General features: G+C 38.0%; 1 protein-coding gene across 1 annotated transcript; it reads right to left on the bottom strand.

Annotated features, from left to right (window-relative positions):
• Positions 1-731: 731 nt before the first annotated feature.
• Positions 732-15,751, bottom strand: rfx6 (regulatory factor X, 6). The gene is made up of 20 exons (XM_046060380.1): positions 15,595-15,751; positions 14,108-14,261; positions 13,324-13,447; positions 12,825-12,886; positions 12,651-12,728; positions 12,115-12,142; positions 11,621-11,728; positions 11,387-11,464; positions 11,153-11,266; positions 10,554-10,603; positions 10,169-10,328; positions 9,440-9,584; positions 9,169-9,278; positions 8,927-9,044; positions 6,812-6,934; positions 5,825-6,031; positions 3,780-4,083; positions 3,304-3,659; positions 2,115-2,315; positions 732-1,392 (listed from the first exon to the last, which is right to left on the bottom strand). Exons 1-20 carry the CDS (start codon positions 15,749-15,751, stop codon positions 1,214-1,216), a joined length of 2,856 nt encoding a protein of 951 aa, XP_045916336.1. The 3' UTR covers positions 732-1,213.
• Between the last annotated feature and the right edge of the window lie 1,687 nt (positions 15,752-17,438).

Below are 17,438 nucleotides of genomic sequence, written 5' to 3'. Positions count from 1 at the left end.
TCCTAGTTTTAAGTCTTCTTAAACACAGCATGATGTTAATTTGGTAAATTATGGTTCCATTTAGAGGAAAATAGACGATAAAGCAGGCTATGCTTTAGCCCCATCAGCTACATTGTGATTGACAAGTTGCTACCACAGCGAACTGTCAATCCGGATAGGGGAATCCTTTCCACTGCGCTACATTTAACTATCCGTGAGCTTGTTTTTCGGGTGCTGTCAGTGTTTTTGTCTAAGAACTTTGACCCTTTCACAGTATGTTTCCAGTTCATGAAAGTTAATTTGGTCTCCTAAAAATGTCTTTTCAGTGTTCAGTTGCACTAAAAGACACTTTCTGTTAAGAACATTTTGTTTTAAGCCTGTTTTTCACTAGCAAAATATAGCATCCCAATTAATATCACAGATAACATGAATTATGGATTCATGGGGCTAACCAAAATGGCAAACTTGAGGCTTTAAACGGTGGTCCACAAGCAATAGGTGACGTCATGATGGCTCCATTTCTTTTATACAGTCTATGGCCATGCGTCAATCCTACTGTAAATATTTGGGGCAATTTGCATGCTGGCAATTTTCAAACACTGTTTGATGATGCCTGCATCTTGTAGCAGCAATTACTGAATGAACAGTCTAGCCTTTATATCACCTGATAACTCACCTAATAAATATTTGTCTCTGCAGAGCAGCTGTAAATAGCAGTGCTGTTGGACTGCTTGTCAGTGAACGCAACACAATTGTGACTGAAGATTTATTTACAACAATTTGAACACAGATGACATGGAAGCCCTCAGGCATCATTTAGGAACAAAAGAATTGTTTGTGATTATTTCCAAACTCGAAAAATTAACAACTGACTGTTTTAATAATCCACATTTTATACAAATAAATATCTTCCTTTTGCTCCTCTCTATCTGGTTTATAATACAGTAGGGAATAAAACAATTTGCAGGTGTCATGTACAGTCTTTTTTATATATATCTTTTTTCCTGGCTTCCTTAGCTAAGCTTCATGCTGTACCTTATAGTTTGGATGCTCTGGTTTGAATGTTGCTGGGTGTAATCATCATATGTCGCCTCACTCACTCCACTGCACTCAATTTTTCAATAACCTCGTAGTCCACATTAGTGCATACATACATACATTCTGGATCTGTGCTGCTCTGATGGGAACTCCAAACATCAGTACAGTTCTTCAGTAGGAGTTTGTGTTTTCTGCGTCATTGCACTCCTCCTGCCCCCATGAAGACAGTATTTATGGGAGGCAGCGAGGACACCAGGTTCTGTACCTCTGAAGACGACGGCACGCGCTGCTGAGAGAGCAAAGCGTTCTGTGAGGTGTACGGAGAGGGAACTCCAAACATGCAAGGAGCAGATCCTGACGAGGGGAGGGAATGATCTGAGGAGGAAACCACAGAAATGTAAAATATTTAATTACTTTGAAACAATTCATGACGAAATTTCAAATTATGGTCCTCCTTATGGATTTGTTACTTTTTCAGAGTTGTTTTGGGAGCAGTGGAAACACTGTAAACACAACACTGGTACATTATCACCTTTAAGTTGATATAATGAATTTTGTAACAAACAATATTCACTCTCTTTTAGCGCTGTCCAACTCCTGAGGGAAATATCTGACTCTTTAGCTGCTAAATGCTCCACTATGTTCACCAATTAGTCACTAACTGTGTCTGTCAGCTGTTTGTTGCTGAGCGGGTAGTGTACGGTGGGGTTTTAGAAGTTATTCACTAGAAACAGCTGCCTGCCGATGCTATGAGAGCTGGGAGAGTGAACCAGAACAGAAAAGTTGCTAAGCAATGATGGATGGATGGATGGATGGATTTTGTTTCTAGGATTTCTCAGGTGTGGTCTGGCTGTGTGAAGCTACAACAACCCTAAACACCTACCTTTTGTTGAAATATGACTTAAAGATTTAATCAATCACCATAATTCTGGCTCTGGTGCAGATTTCTTTGTTGCTGCGATTTCAATCAGATGAACTAACTTAAGACTGTTAAAGAGTTCCTTTTAACAAAACAAAATGTTACTAACAGAAGAAACTCTTAAATGTTTTGTCTTCACACCCCAAACCCTGTCAGCGCTGAATATTTTACAGCTCACCTGCTCCAGTTTCGGCCTCAGTGAAATACGTTCCTGTTGTTTTCCTTCCGGGTTCGTCCAGGATGTTGAGCGGATCGTGGACTTCTGAATACGTTGAAGGGAACGGCCGCAGACTGCCAACGGTGCTGATGACAGACACGTGCTGGTCGACCAGTGATGTCATGCGCTGGCTGTCCAGGTAACTGCTGTTGCTGTAGTAACCTGGAAAGGAAAGTTTGGCATTGAGTTCCTATATCTCAATCCATATAAAAAAATATATAGATTAAAGTCTGTTTTACAAAATTAATTTTTTAATACTGTTTCTTTCACCTGTGTATGTCTCTAAAAAGCCTTCAAGTGAAACAATCAGAGAAGACATTTTTTTTCACAACTCATGTTCATACTAAGGTTGTAACCTGTACACACTGCTTCCTTTTAGGTCACAAGCAAAAAAAAATATTATTAAATTATAGGTGAAGAGTGCTGGGAGAAAACATAAGCCAAGGTTGGGAATCACTGACATAGAGTCTGGTCTCTGAGTATGTTTGGCAGTGACCGTGTGCGTTCGTTTGGTTAAATATAGCACAAACACAGTTAACAGTAATTCTGCAACATTGCTTTATGAATAAATGTGGGTTTATCTTCCTTTTGGCTGCACAACAACAACAATTGTTATTTGTCCATCATAAAAGATCATTAAAAGATTTTTTAATATGCTGCTCTAAACACCTCTTCAGGTCTTTCTCAGGAAAAAATAGTCACAGGAAATGATGTGTATTACGTTATATGAAATAAATGAATCCGTTTAAGCGACATGACTGGCTAGTTGCATTGCTGCAACACAACAAGAACACAGTTTTAGCCACAAACAGCTACGAAGCTCAACTTGAGGTTGCAATGTTATTTAGGCAAATAAAAATTATGTATATTTCGATTAACAACACTCACTTCTTATAGATTCCCATTTATGTCCATTTAAGTTACTTTAAAATAAAATGTGTTTCCAATCCATTGAAAAACATCACATAGAGTACATATTCAGTATCTGCTTCTGCAGTCACTGCATTGAGGCCACACAAGACTTACACTAAGTAAACTGTGCATCATTTATTCCCCTGTAATGAAGAAGAGTTGAACTTCTGTGGGACCCACCAGATAATCCTGCAAAGTTTAATTTCCACATTAATGCCACAGTCTGAGTTGTCCTTACCGCTGTGTCCTGCAGCAGAATACTGTCCCTGACACCCAGCGACGTTGGGGTTCAGTCCAGCCCCCACAAAGCCAAACCCCTCTGCTGAGTCCAGAATCTGAGCTGCTGTCTGATCGTCCAGTCCCTGTTCAGCCTGAACTGGATCTGAGCCTGAACTGTAGCTGGATGTGGGTCGGACTGCCGAGCCGTAAGGTGTTAAGGAGCAGTTGGTGCTGTTGGATGAGTGATGATGATTACTGTAGAATACATCTTTAGTCAGGTGTTGGTCGTTGAAGGAGGGGTACCGAGAGAGATGGTAGGCCAGTGATGAAGCCTGAGACTGAACTGAAGCCAGACACTGGCTCTGAATCTGAGGCCTGAAACACAGATCAAACACATCTTATACATTTGTTAATTAAAATATCATTGACGGCCCTGAAGTGTCGGTAAAGTAGCATAAGACACATTGTAGATGCACTGTACTAAATGAAGCTGACCTCAGGGCAGGTTGGTAGTTTGAGGCACCGCCGACTTGAGGGAAGTAACTAGTGCTGGTCTGAGGTAAGCAGTGGTACAGGGTCTCCGGGTATGAAAGGCAGGGGGTGGGCTGAGTCATGGCACTGAGAGAAGACAGGCAGGAGGAAGTGGAGGAGGAGCAGGTGGTGGAAGAAGAAGAAGATGCCAGGGGTCTTCCTGTCATGGGCCCCTGGTTGATGACGGAGCCTCTGTGCACTAACGCTGCTGGAGAGATAGGGGGCGTCATGAGTGGGCCACTGACCTGAGAATAGTCCATGTGACCACCTGTGTGTGTGAAGAGGGAAAATACACTTATCAATGGAATAGAATAAACACTCAACGATAGGAAGTACAAAGTAAAGTTAAAATAAAATGACTAATGAGTAATGTGAACGGTGCCCACAGAGAATTATCACCAAACTCTGCGGCTGTGTGGAGCATTTTAGCCTTTTTCTGTTTATAAACTCAGCATAAAATGAAATGTCCCTTTTCAGGAAACAAGATAATTCTGTAAACATCCAAATAACTTTACAGAACTTTATTGTAAAGGTTGTAAACAATGTTTCTCATGCTTGCTTATATCCATGCTTCAATTAACCAAAAACAATCAATGAACATGCACCTGTGGAACAGTCATTAAAACACTGATTGGTAGCCAATTAAGGTTACAGTTATAAAAACTGAAAAAAACACTAAAGAGACTTCTCTACTGAGTCTGAAAAATGCCAAAAGAAAGATGCCCAGGGTCCCTGCTCATCTACATGATCGTTCCTTAGACATGCTGCAAGAAGGCATGAGGACTGCAAATGTGGCCAGGGCAATAAATTGCAATGTCGGTACTTTGAGATAGACAGCGCGCTACAGGGAGATGGGAAAGACAGCTGATCGCCCTCGCAGTGGCAGATCATGTGTAACAGCACGTGCACAGGATTAGTACGTCAGAACATCACCAATGCGGGACAGGGACAGGATGGCAACAACAACTGTCTGAGTTACAACAGGAGCGCACAATCCCTCCATCAGTGCTCAGACTGTCCGCAATAGGCTGAGAGAGGCTGGACTGTAGGCCTGATGTAAGGCAGGTCCATAACAGACATCACTGGCAAACCCACCTTCACTGGACGAGACAGGACTGGCAAAAAGTGCTCTTGACTGACGCGGTTTTGACCCACCAGGGGTGATGGCTGGACTAATGCTGTGAGGGAAGATATCCTCCTCCCTCCAGATACTGACTGTTACTTTTGATTTTGACCTCCCTTTGTTCAGGGACACATTTTTCAATTTCTGGTAGTCACATGTCTGTGAAACTTAATTCAGTTTATGTCATACTTGTTGAATCATTTTATGATCATACAAGTATTTAAACATGTTGAGTTTGCTGAAAGTAAAAGAAGTTGAAAGTGAGAGGATCTTTCTTTATTTGCTGAGTTTAGCAGTAAAAAAGCAGTAAAAAAGCTGTAAAAAAGCTTTAAAACCAACTGCCGTTTGATGATGAGCAGGTAATGTACAGACAGACACATTTAGAGACAAGCTGGTGAACATAATGGAGCATTAAGCAGCTAAAGAGCCAGATATTTCCCTCAGGAGTTGGTGGAGAGCTGTGTTCAAAGATTGTTTTGCTGCCCCCAAGCAGCCAAAATGTTAAAGGTGACCCATAGTGTTAGACGTGGCCAAAGCATAAAATAAAGAGGTATTTAAAAGAAATCCCTGTGAGCCAGATTCCCCCTATTGTGAATGCTCCGGTTTCAAAAACTTTTTTATATTATGATAATTTGCAAGCAGCCCCATCCTCCTGGCAACCGCTATGCTCAGTCTGTTTGTACTGCTCAGCGCAGAATGACACGCCAGACTTTAGAAGTTGAAGTTACATTTATTCAGTTAGCTGACACTTTTATCACAATGTCAACAATGGGAAATGCCAAGCAGAATATTTTTTCAAGTGTAAATGAAGAAATGTAATTTCACAGTGTTCTTTATGCCTCAATAAGTGTAAAATCATGCATTATTTTTGTTTTTTGTTTTTTACCTGGAACTGTGAACCCAGCCGTCTCTGTCCCCTGGTAGATGATGGCGCTTGTTTCCAGACTTTGCTGCTGATTGGTAGACAAAGACATGTAGGCGTGTTCTCTCAGAGACTCATTCTTCACAGATTGGTCAACGGCTGCACTGGCCTTGTTGCGATTAGCTAGGAAGCAGGAACTGGGAGAGGCCATGAACGCTGCTTTACTTGCATCTGAAAGTGTGAATAGAAACATCACGTCATTCACAACAACATCTGGTGAAACACATTTGAGCCATACAGTAATGTTGATTATCGTTGCAGGACCTATTATATTGTTTGTGGGGATGTAACGATGATAATGATTAAACTAAAACAATCATTCATTCACATTAGGTAAGGTGGATCATTTCAATCACAATCAGCCCCAACATTAGCAACTTTTTACTATAAATTTGTTGTCTTGTACTTTTCTTACCAACTACACTTTTATTTCCTTTCCTAAATTTGGTGCTATTAATGCACGGTAAATGCACAGAAAGTGTATAACTTGTGGTATTGCGTATTATTTTTATCTTTTTTATGACCTTTTATTTACTATAATTGAATTAATTTCCCTTTCCACTGTGTTTTTAAATGCTGTTTCATTGTTTTTTATGCCTTATGTAACACATTCTGAATTGTCTCTGTGCTTTTCCAATAACTATGGTATTTGCTATTTCCCAAAAGAAATCTGCTAAATGTGTGGTATAACATTTACTAGTTCTGATACTCTTACCATGATGATGAAGAAGAAGAATTTCTATTCCTAACAATTATAGTTTATTGTATTGTAAGATCCTATTTTATTTATAGTTCATTTAACTCATTCATTTATCTGACATATGCATTCTCTTGGTTCTTTGCCTTTTTGTAAATCACATTATAACAGACTGTAAACCAGCTGTAGATGTCGAGTTCATGTACGCCAGGGGCTCAACTTCTCCGTGTGAGTGTCGGTTTTGGTTTAGATACCTGCATTTTTCATATATTTGTCCAGCAGGTTCTGCAGGTCCTGCTCCTTGTCGTTGTTGAACTGAGTTTCCAAAGCCAACAGGATGTATTCGTCTAACAGCATCCTGATCAGATGGAAGGAACCTGTCATTGTCAAAAATACAAATGAGAAAAATAGATGATTTCCAGAGACATCTGACGACCTGATTCCAGCCGAGCTCACTCTTTCTTCCTCTTTATCTGCTGTTTAACCTTTAGGGATCAGGCTGATCTTTGTTTGACCTGCAGGGTCACAGATTTAAAACCTTCTGTGTGTGTTTGAGCTTCAATGGGACTTCAGAGAGCGAGCCACCAACTGGTTAGTGTTTATTCACGCACACGTACTCTGTGTGCATGTGTTTGAACAGAGAGCACGCGACCCGCAGATAAGACTTTGTTTAATCAAGGCGAGTCTGGCCATTACAATTTATGGCGCTATTGTAGCAATCTGCTCCAAGCTGGCTTGTATTAGGCTTGTGTGTGTGTGTGTGTGTGTGTGTGTGTGTGTGTGTGTGCGCGTGTGCGTGTGTGCGTGCATGTGTGTGTGTGTAGACTAAATGATGGAGAAGAAAGGAGAACAAAAGGAATTAGCTGAGTGACAGTTAATAATTTTCAGTCTCAGTATGTAGCTTTTATAAATTGTGTTTTCATATCGCCTGATTAACTGTGGAGTAATCAGTTAGTTAGTACCAGTTAGACCGTACTTGTTTCTTGTCGCCAGTCTGGTATCTGTTGAGTTAAAAGTGATCATTATAGTCATGATTTATTAGTTTTAGTTCTGAGTGAAAAACACCTTTTTTATATATATATTGTGCTGTAAAGAAATCTCTCTGCAATTCAGCAGATTCCACCAAATCTGACCTGATGACGTACAAGCTGAAATACAAAGAAAGTGTCTGATCAGTCTTCTCAGTGATGGTCATGTTGGTTTACAGAAGCTTTATTACATTCTGTTAAGGAATGCGGTAAACATTAATTTAAGTTTTAGATTAGCGGTGGAGGAAGTATTCATATATTTACTTAAATAAAAGTAGTAGTACCACACTGTAAATATGATGTAAATGAGATGTAAATCTGTAACATTTTATTTTACTTCCTGTAATTCCCTAGAAAGGAACTGATATGTAATAGTAAATTAATCTGAAGAAGAAAAATTAAATATGTGTGTATATGTAGTTGCATCATTCATGTACATTTTTGTGAAAATCAGTGACTCTTTATAAACTCAACACAACTACTTAAACACAAATAACTGTCTTGGAGCACTGTCCATACTTTGAAAGTACTAAATAATCTATATTTATTTCCAATTTCTATAAACTTCTCAAGAAATAACGAGACTCTGACTAAAATTGAGTGCTATGGCCTAATGTAACAACATTTCTGTTGGTTAGTTTAATCTATAACAATTATATTCTCATCATATGTTTTGTATGAAAAGTCTTGAAAAAGTAACTAGTAGAAGTGAAATGACATGGAAAAACTCAAGTAAAGTACAAATACCTTAGATTTATTCTTAAGAACAGTACTTAAGTAAATGTATTTAGTTACAGTCCAGTCGTAGTTACAGCCCTGCATGCAAAGGTTTGGTCACCCTAAGTCAAATTAAGCAAGTAAGGACTAAAAAACTTTGCATTTAAAAAACAAATAGAAAATAATTCTCTAATTATATAGTTCATCAAATATGAAATGTGTTTCCTACAAGGACTTCACCTCTTTTCATTTTAGAAATCACACATAGTTTGTCTAGTAGGGGCATAATTGTATTGGATGCGTCTTAAAATCCATTGAAGATTTACCACTTCAATCCCAGGAGCTGCTGAACGCCCAAACTGACTGAAAGCATCACTTGCCTCTCCCACTGTGTTGGCCTTGAGCAAGGCCCATCTGCTTCAGTGTAGCTGCTAAGTGGTCAGACTGGGATTGTACTGGGCAACTTCATGGTGTGAATGTATATAACTGTGGGAGTGTAGTCATGGTGTGAGAGCATCTCTGTACCAGAATAAGTAAACGTAAAACAAAACTGGCAGTGTTTTTAAAATGCCCTTTCTCTCTTTGTCATAAATAAACGCATCAGATATTTTAAAATTTTCTTACCAAAGCTGGAGGCATTGTTAAGCGTGAGGTTGTGCATGACTCTGGCACCAAAGAAACTCCACCTCAGGAGAAAATCCTGAGCTCGCTTCTTCAGTGATCGACCGCTCTGCTTACCAGGCTGTTCAGAGACAACGACATAGAGGAAGAAAAACTGCTTGGTTGCAAAACAGGACATTTTGCAGAAGCATGTAGTGAGTCCACAAAAATAATAGTTCACACAATGTCAGGTGAAAAGCTGTTACCTTGATGACTTTATGCTCCACCACAGAGTCCAACCACTCGATGAAGGACTCCACTGTGGCGTTCTTTCTCAGCAGCTCCTTCAGCTCCTGAAAGACGGTGATGGAGTCATCTGGAACAATTGAAAGAAAACAATCACCTTTTATTAAAAATCTAATATAATAACTTTTAACCTTAGTTATGATTAATCAAGTAAAATTGTACATTTTCATTTCATTTCAATTTCAAGTTGACTTGAAAAAACATGAGCTACATGGTCAGTTTCTGTCTTACACTCAGAGTAGATGTCTGGGTCCTGGTCTCCAGTAGTGCTTATGCTGAGCAGAGGCTGTGAGCTGATGCTGCTAAGATCCACGTTGTCGATATCCAACACCATGCTGGTCACTATAGCCTGGTCAAACAGCGCCGGACGGGCTATCTGGAAAACATTGGGACGATGATTTCAAGTCAGTACAGAAATCATGTTTATTTTGGGACATTACAGTATACTCTAATCTAATGTAATGCAGGGGTTTTCAAAGTCTGACTGCGGGCCTCCCCTCAGACAAAGCTTGTGAAACGCCCCCCCACCCCACCACATCTTGAGTTTACTTGGTTAGTTGTTCTCAATTCCTGGATGCCTATGGGATCATGATTATATTATTTGATCCCATAGACACTCAACATTTGAGCCAAGATAGCCTCATATTTCTGTTCAACATAACTTCTGACTACACCAGATTGTTTTAAGAAAAGGTCTGTCCTAAGGTATTTATTAGTTTCTGAATCTGAATTCCCCAAAACTACTGTATCTCTGAACGCTCACACATGTAGGCTATTCTATGTGATCTCCTTTTGATAATGTAATGCAATAAGTAATGTAATATAGTTTCATTTCCATTCACTGAGCCTCCCCTGAAACTGTTTGGAGCCTCACTGGGGAGGCCCGCCTCACACTTTGAAAACCCCTGATGTATGTACCCCCGTAATGTATTCTGTTCTTTGGCATTGTACATGGTGTACCTGTGCCAGGTGTAAGAACGAGGTCTGTCTCTTCAGGGAGGAAACAAAATGCCGTGCTATGGGGAGTTTCTTGGCTGCAAGGCATTCTGGGAGGTTCTCCAGGGAGGAGGCTAGCCAGTGCTCCCAGTGTTTGGCAAAGTTGCGGATATCTGCCAACAGACTGATGAACAACATTTATACAGATCTCCTCTCAATCCTCAACATTCAATGTGAAGATCTGCGGCAGCTTTTACCTGTTTTTATATCATTATAGTTCTAAATAACCGCAGAAGTGAAGTGAATTCCAAAGGTGTCACAAAGAACCTCAGAATTTCTCAGCAAAGGTTTTGTTTCACCACACAACTACTTTGACAATAACACATTAAGTGAAGTTGAAGTAACAAACCTTTCAGGCATCTCCTGCATTGTAGCAGGAATCAGAACATCTGTTAAAACCTGAGGAAATAAGTAGCACATTAGTAAACCAGAGTATACACTGCTAATCCAGCTGGTTACCAATCAAGTCAGAGAGAAGAGCAGGATCTGTCTTCATTCAACGTTTATCCATGTAAAAAATGAATTATCATTATCATCATGGATATGATTTTAAAATTAGTTATCCTGGTGATGGTTGGAATTATTTTTTTGGCTCACAAGGTACTTGGCTGAGGGAGGTTGGGAACTGAACATGCACCCTTATACTTACAAGAAAGTGTCTCTAACTTCTAGGGCAGCCTGCTGGCCAACACTTGTTTTGTTTTACAGTGAACTAAATACAGTGAGCTGCATTCTCTTAAAAATTTAAGAATGCATGGTCACTTGCACTTACAGTAAAATACTAGTTGTAAAGGAAATCGTTTTACTGATGTTAAAACAAACTTCCCATATTATGACCAAAAGACACCCAGTTACTGCTAAAAAACTTTCAAAGTTTGAGACACTTTTGGACCTGCACACTCCTGCTGCTGTTATTCTCTGGAAATGATCAAAGTGTTTCATAACAACCTTATAGAGAATGGAGTCACAGACACAGAAGATGTCGACTATAACAGGGCTTTCCAGCAGCGGCAGCAGGTGGTCGGGCATTCCCTGCCAGAAATGGAGCAGAAAATTCTGGATCTGAAACAAAATATTTGAAGAGTTTTATCAGTTGGAGTGGATGGTAAACTGGTTTGCTGGTTTTATTCTCTTCAGTGGTAAAATAACAATAAAATGCTCTCATGTGACAGTAATCATCACCTCCTCAAAGTTGACATTAATAGCATTGTCCAGGATGCACTGGCAGTGTGTTTTATACATCATGATCAGAGTGTCCACCTGCAAAAGGGACGGTGAAATTAATAACGAAACCAGTTACAGCCAGCCACCCCATTAAACATCTACTGTCAATGTAATATTGTTAAGTGTTCATACAGTAAATACAGAATATACCATATAGTGATATGTCAAATGTAATCAATATTTAGTACTAACCTTTTCTCTGGAGATATTTCCCTGCAGCAGAAGATGCTGAGCGTTGGGGAAGTCTGGGAGCAAAGTTCCAGTTTTAGAGCTCAAAGAGTATTTCCTGGTAAAACCTCCCTAAAAAATAAAACAATGTCAGAAACTTTTCCCTTTAGTTGATCTTGACACTATTGATTATTTCTAAAGACTGATTTAACACAACAATACAAGTGTGCAGAACATATTTCTGACCACACCCAACCACTGTTAGTGATGCAGGGTGTGGTCTACTCACCTCTCTGTGTGTTTGCGGGCTTCTACGATCCAAACAGCATTAAAGTAATTGCTGAACTTGTAAATATTTTTTTAACAAATCTGCACTTTGGGGAGGTCAACACAATACATTTCCTCCATCACAATCTATACGACTATGCCTGTTTTCCCTTAGACACCTCAAAACAAACTTTCAACCAGAGCAGCAACTTTAATTTACTCTTTAAGTAAGAATTACCATTTTCACTTACCTCGTTCTTGAGCTTGCTTCCTGAAAATCTATGATCAAGGAGAAACAGGTTTGATCTTAGATAATGTCAAATGTTGGATCAACAGGGACTTTAAAATATAAACACATCCTGTTTTCGACATTGGTATCTTTAAAAGCAAAGAAAACAGAGAACACAGCTCTAAAACATTATTTGACAATCTGATAACAATACACAATTTGTCACCTTTTTAGAGAAAGTAATAACATTCATAATCTTCATATTAATAAATATTGATGTATAAGTTATACATTTATGGTTTAGTTTAATTTGTGCAACAAATTTCAAAATGTATTCCAGATGGACAACAATAGGAGAAAGGAGTATTTAAAATTAGTAGTCAAGCATCAACAGAAAATTTAAGAAACAAAACATCAAAGTGCTATCTGAAAAGACTGAGACAAACCAAAAACCCTACAGTGCATTGATGTTAGACATACAAACAAGACAATGTCACATGCTGATCAACAGTAGTATGAGTAGGAGAATGGACTAAATCATTTTCAATGTTTTGTTACCTGGTCAAACCTTTTCCAGAATACACAGAGTGATAGTAAGCGCTGCTCTCTTTGATGCCAATCCCATAGTAATGATATCTGTGTAATGTCAAAATCATAATGTGAAATTATAATCATAAAGTGCAATAACTTTTGGAGCTCCAGGTGACATGATATGATAAGACTGAAAGTTACTTGGAGTGTCCTCTGGTGCCTAGTCGTCTTGTTGTTAGAAGAGGAAACTTCTGTCGAATCGTCTAATGAGAAAAGGAGGTTAAAAAGTTCTGGTTAGATCAATATGAGCGCCGTTATCCATGTGATAATAATTTCATTGTGGAATCTATATTTACAGAACTCTCATAATGCATGGCATGTCATGTTTATAACTGTATTGTTAATAATACAGTTTTAAGCTGTTGGAAAGCTGAAGTATAGAGTTTGTGGGACATTTTTAAGACAACCTTAAATAAAAATGCCATACTAATAACAACAAAGACACCAAACTGTTCATTCAACACAGCACTGTACCCTTAACAGGGCAAGAAGAGAAAAATAAATAAATGATTACTTATTTAATCTGTGAGAACTAAAATAACACAAAATGTCTGCAGATGGATAACTGTTTTTGATTTTTATAAAATACATTTTGGACAATGACAATGCTTTCTAGGCAAACACTCTCACACACACGCACCTTTCCAAATGTAGCAGCACAGGCCGGCTCTAGTTTCTCTTTCCTGCAGAAGTCCAGGTAGTGAGAATAGAGGATACATCGAGGTAGACACACTCCTTCACACACTATATAATTCTCCTCCAGCCTGTTGAGACACATGAGAGAGAAAATACAGATGATATAGTAAATGTAAATACTAATATTTTTATATTTTTAGAGGAAAAAACATGAAGGAAATATAGCAAATTGGACTTGGATATACTGAAAATAAATAATAAATGAATCATTTAGTTGCAAAATTGGTTAAAAGTCAAAAAGACCAGAAAGAAGTTGCATCTGGTTGTTGTTTTTGTTTGGTTTATGAATAAGAAGAAGCTACTTAAAAGTTAAAAATCCTTTACTTTGCAGACCACAAAATCATTTTGTTTACAACTACAAAGAAGAATCTTTGTGGAGTCTTAAAAACTACTGAGATGCAGGTTTTGTCTGAAGTTTTGGCTTGTGAGTATTTATTTTATAATGACACACAGCAGTTCCTCTTATTAACTCAGACTGCTGACTGATAACATTTAATTCATCGTAATCAAGGTTTTGAATGCAATACTTTTACTTACATTATTCTCACAGTGTGTTATTAGTACTTTTACTTACGTAAAAGATATGAATATTTCTTCTACCACTGGCATCTTGTAGGAAGGAAGGTTTCTGTGATGCAAAACATCGCTAGCAAATAGCTTTGGATTTACCGTATGTTCATGACCTCAGACACCTATACGTATGCTTATGCTGCTCGTGGTGCTCTTACCACTGCAGAGTGAGTTGTGTCTGTTTCTTCTTGTCCTTGATGATCTGACTGATGGTCTTCCTGGAAGACGTAATGCTATGTTTAATGGTCAGGTCTGGGTCCACCAGGTCCTGATCTTCCTCAGAGGACGGCGTCTCATTACTGTCCTCTGCTTCTGAGAAAACATGCAGACAAATACACCAAATCATTCATAAGAGAGACGGGTGCATTTTGCCTAAAAAATTTATTCAACGTGCTTGTTTTTGACAAAAGACTGCCAGCACAAATTTGCATGCTGCCTTTTTCCAACATCTCTTTTAGTGTAAAACACTTATTGAAATACATTACATGCTGTAGATTAGAGTGGAATCCAGACCTTACTTATTGTTTTAGTAGGTTTTACACAAATACTGGTCTTCCCAGATCACATTTATCTAAATAAGAGGGGATTATTTATTATACCGTTATTATTAGTTTCTGACCTTGAGAAAGTGATTTGAGCTTTCATTTATCAGTTAACTTTGAGTGTTCACTGGTCTGCCCGCACAGTAAACAATAAATTGTATGAGTAGTGTTAAAAGGAATCAAATAACAGGCCATTATTTTCTGAGTGCCCTAACAGCCTTTCAAAAAACATGTTCTGTAACTGCATTTTGTGTTCAAAGGGAATGTTTAATTGCTTTTTCGTGTCAGAGAGTTTCCATTTTTCTCCGTGCAAACTAGAACAAATTCTCCACAGTGACAATAGAGACAAACCTATTCATGTCATGTCATGATGATAAAAACTGAGAAAATAATTGCTACAATAGCCACAGTAAAAACAACAACAATAATAACAAAGCAATGAGGAACTATCTAATAAGCCAAATTAATTAGAAAACATTTACTAATACACATTTAAAAACAGCAAACACATTCATGGGTTATCATTGACATGGTAAAATTTCGTGTGTAGAGAAGATGCTTCAAGAGTTCTTATATATCCACCAGACATTATAGTATCACCTGAAAGTCCTCACCGTGACAAGCTGACTGCCACAGAAAAAATTAGTTTGGGCAAACAAAGTGTAATTTTAGGTAAAGATGGTAAAAACAGTGACCAGGGAAATAGACTATAGTCTGTTATAGACTAGTGTTTAATCCCAATATTGATAATAATTAAGCTGCAAGCAGCCATGAGTAGGGTTCACGGCCTTTGGAGCAAACAAGGTGTCGATGAAACATTTAATCCATCACTGTGGAAAAAGGTCTTACTGTCAGTTCAGTGAACTCTGTTGTTGTTGTTGTTGTTGTAGCACCACCATGTGGTCAATTTGTGTCATGTTTCTACCTGAGCGGATGTAAAATCTAACTACAGAAAAACACTCAGATTGAAAGAAAAGAAAAGATGATGAAAACTAAAAAGACAAATAAAGGATATTAATATAAAAAAGGAACGTTTCAGCCTTACTAGTCTGAGCTCTTAACAGCAATTTTACATAAGTGATTGACAATAATTGTTCCATTACCTGATTTAATCCCAGAATCATCCTCCTGATGAAAATGTGTCTGTCCGTTAAAGTCTGTGCGCGTTTCTTCTGGTGAGCTGCACAAAGTCTTGGTTAAAGAGTGGATAAGAAACACTCCATCCCTGGCTGAACCCTCACTGCTGCGTTTCATTGGCATAGTCACATAAAAATAAATGGCAATAAACAAATCAACCGAAGACAAAGAAGAAGAAAACTGAAGTCAGCCTGCGGTGAAAAGAAAAACAGTCCACTGCAGCTCATTTGTCCTTAAGACTGTGAATCAGCTCTGCACACAATCTTTAAAAACTGTCAATCCCACCTTCACACGAGTCCAGGAAAAGATAAAAACCTATAACTAACACCATGTCCAGCATTTTGGTCCAACCACTGAACTAAAGCTAAAGAAAAGTGGGAAAAAGCGGCACTGATCTAACCCTGACAGAGCAACCTCAGACTGATAAAGCTGAGCTGTGGGGAGGCACAGCTAGTGAAGCCGTGGATGCATTCATCATATTTACAGAAGACTGGGGCTAATCCAGGTTATTAATGATTAACAGAAGAAAAAAAACCTCATCCATCTGTCTATCCATCCAACCTGCCTCCCACAGTCAGCTGGACCAAGTTATATATTCATGAAAAACCAGCAGAGGTTTTAGACAGAACTGTTCAGTTTGCTTTCACTTTACTTAGTTTTTAAAACTCAAATACCTGTATATGCATCTGGATACAGATATTAGTCAATTAGTTAATTTTAAGCTCCACAAGACTTTTACCTGCTTATGTAAAGGAAAAGAAACAGAGACAATGTGAGAAAATAGTGGAGCCTATTACAGTTACATTTCCTAAAGCCAAAGATGACATTATGAAGAAATCACATTATGAATTATTTGTTTTGTAAGACCAACAGCCTTAAAAAAAATAAAAAATATAAACATTTGTCACAAGTAAGCTTCTGGAAGTAGATCATGTTTGGCAGTTTTGCTTAATGAACGATTTAAACAAAACTTGTTGCCAATTAATCTTCTGTGGATCCACTAATCATTTAAATGACTAAACGTTTCAGCACTACACCAGACGATTCAAAACAATCTATCATTTTCACAACATTTTCACTTTAAAATATTTACTTTAGATGCATCTTTATTGTGGTGTTTGTATTCATTACAAATTAATTTAGCATGTTGTATACCATGAGTCTTGTTTTACTATATATTAGGGGGTTCTAGGAAGTGCTGGACAGTAACTATATTTACTCAAGTACACTTAAGTACAAATTTGAGGTATTTGTACTTTACTTGACACCATGACACTTTCTACTTCTACTCCACTACATCCTATAGGGAAATATTGTACTTTTTACTTCACTATATTTTATTCAACGGTTAATACAAGTACAACTAGTACACTAGTTGATCGACATAAATTCAATTGTCAACTATTTTGATAATCGTCTAAGTCATTTTTCATGGTTCCAGCTTCCCAAATGTGAAGATCTTCTGATTTTCCTATGATTCATTAATGTATCATTAATATTTTTCAGGTTTAGAATGACAAAACAAGCATTGTGAAGGTGTCACTTTGTGCTCTGCACAATTGTGACAATATTTTTAAAATCGATTAAGAAAAATATAATCAGAGGATTAATCCATAATGAAAATTGCAGTCTGATACAAAATAGTTCCTCAACAAACTACAACAGTAAAATCCTGCTTTTATATTAATGAATGAGTAATAATAATAGCCTTCGTCCATACTTTTATTACTTAAGTTACATTTCCAATGCAGTACTTTTAGTTGTAAAAGAGAATTTTTACATTGAGTAATTAGTACTTTTACTCTTGTAA

Source organism: Micropterus dolomieu, linkage group LG10 (genome assembly GCF_021292245.1).
Source record: "Micropterus dolomieu isolate WLL.071019.BEF.003 ecotype Adirondacks linkage group LG10, ASM2129224v1, whole genome shotgun sequence".
Lineage (NCBI taxonomy): Eukaryota > Metazoa > Chordata > Actinopteri > Centrarchiformes > Centrarchidae > Micropterus > Micropterus dolomieu.
The sequence above is the reverse complement of the archived record's forward strand: the minus strand, read 5'-3'. Positions and strand labels throughout refer to the sequence as shown.

Excerpts from the sequence above, each read along its gene's own strand:
- rfx6 (XM_046060380.1), bottom strand. The coding sequence starts at position 15,751 with ATGCCAATGAAACGCAGCAGTGAGGGTTCAGCCAGGGATGGAGTGTTT. Across the intron at positions 13,448-14,107 it reads ACACAACTCACTCTGCAGTG|GCTGGAGGAGAATTATATAG; the intron begins GTAAGAGCACCA and ends GTGTCTCAACAG. Across the intron at positions 9,045-9,168 it reads TGGAGCATAAAGTCATCAAG|CCTGGTAAGCAGAGCGGTCG; the intron begins GTAACAGCTTTT and ends GTCTCTGAACAG.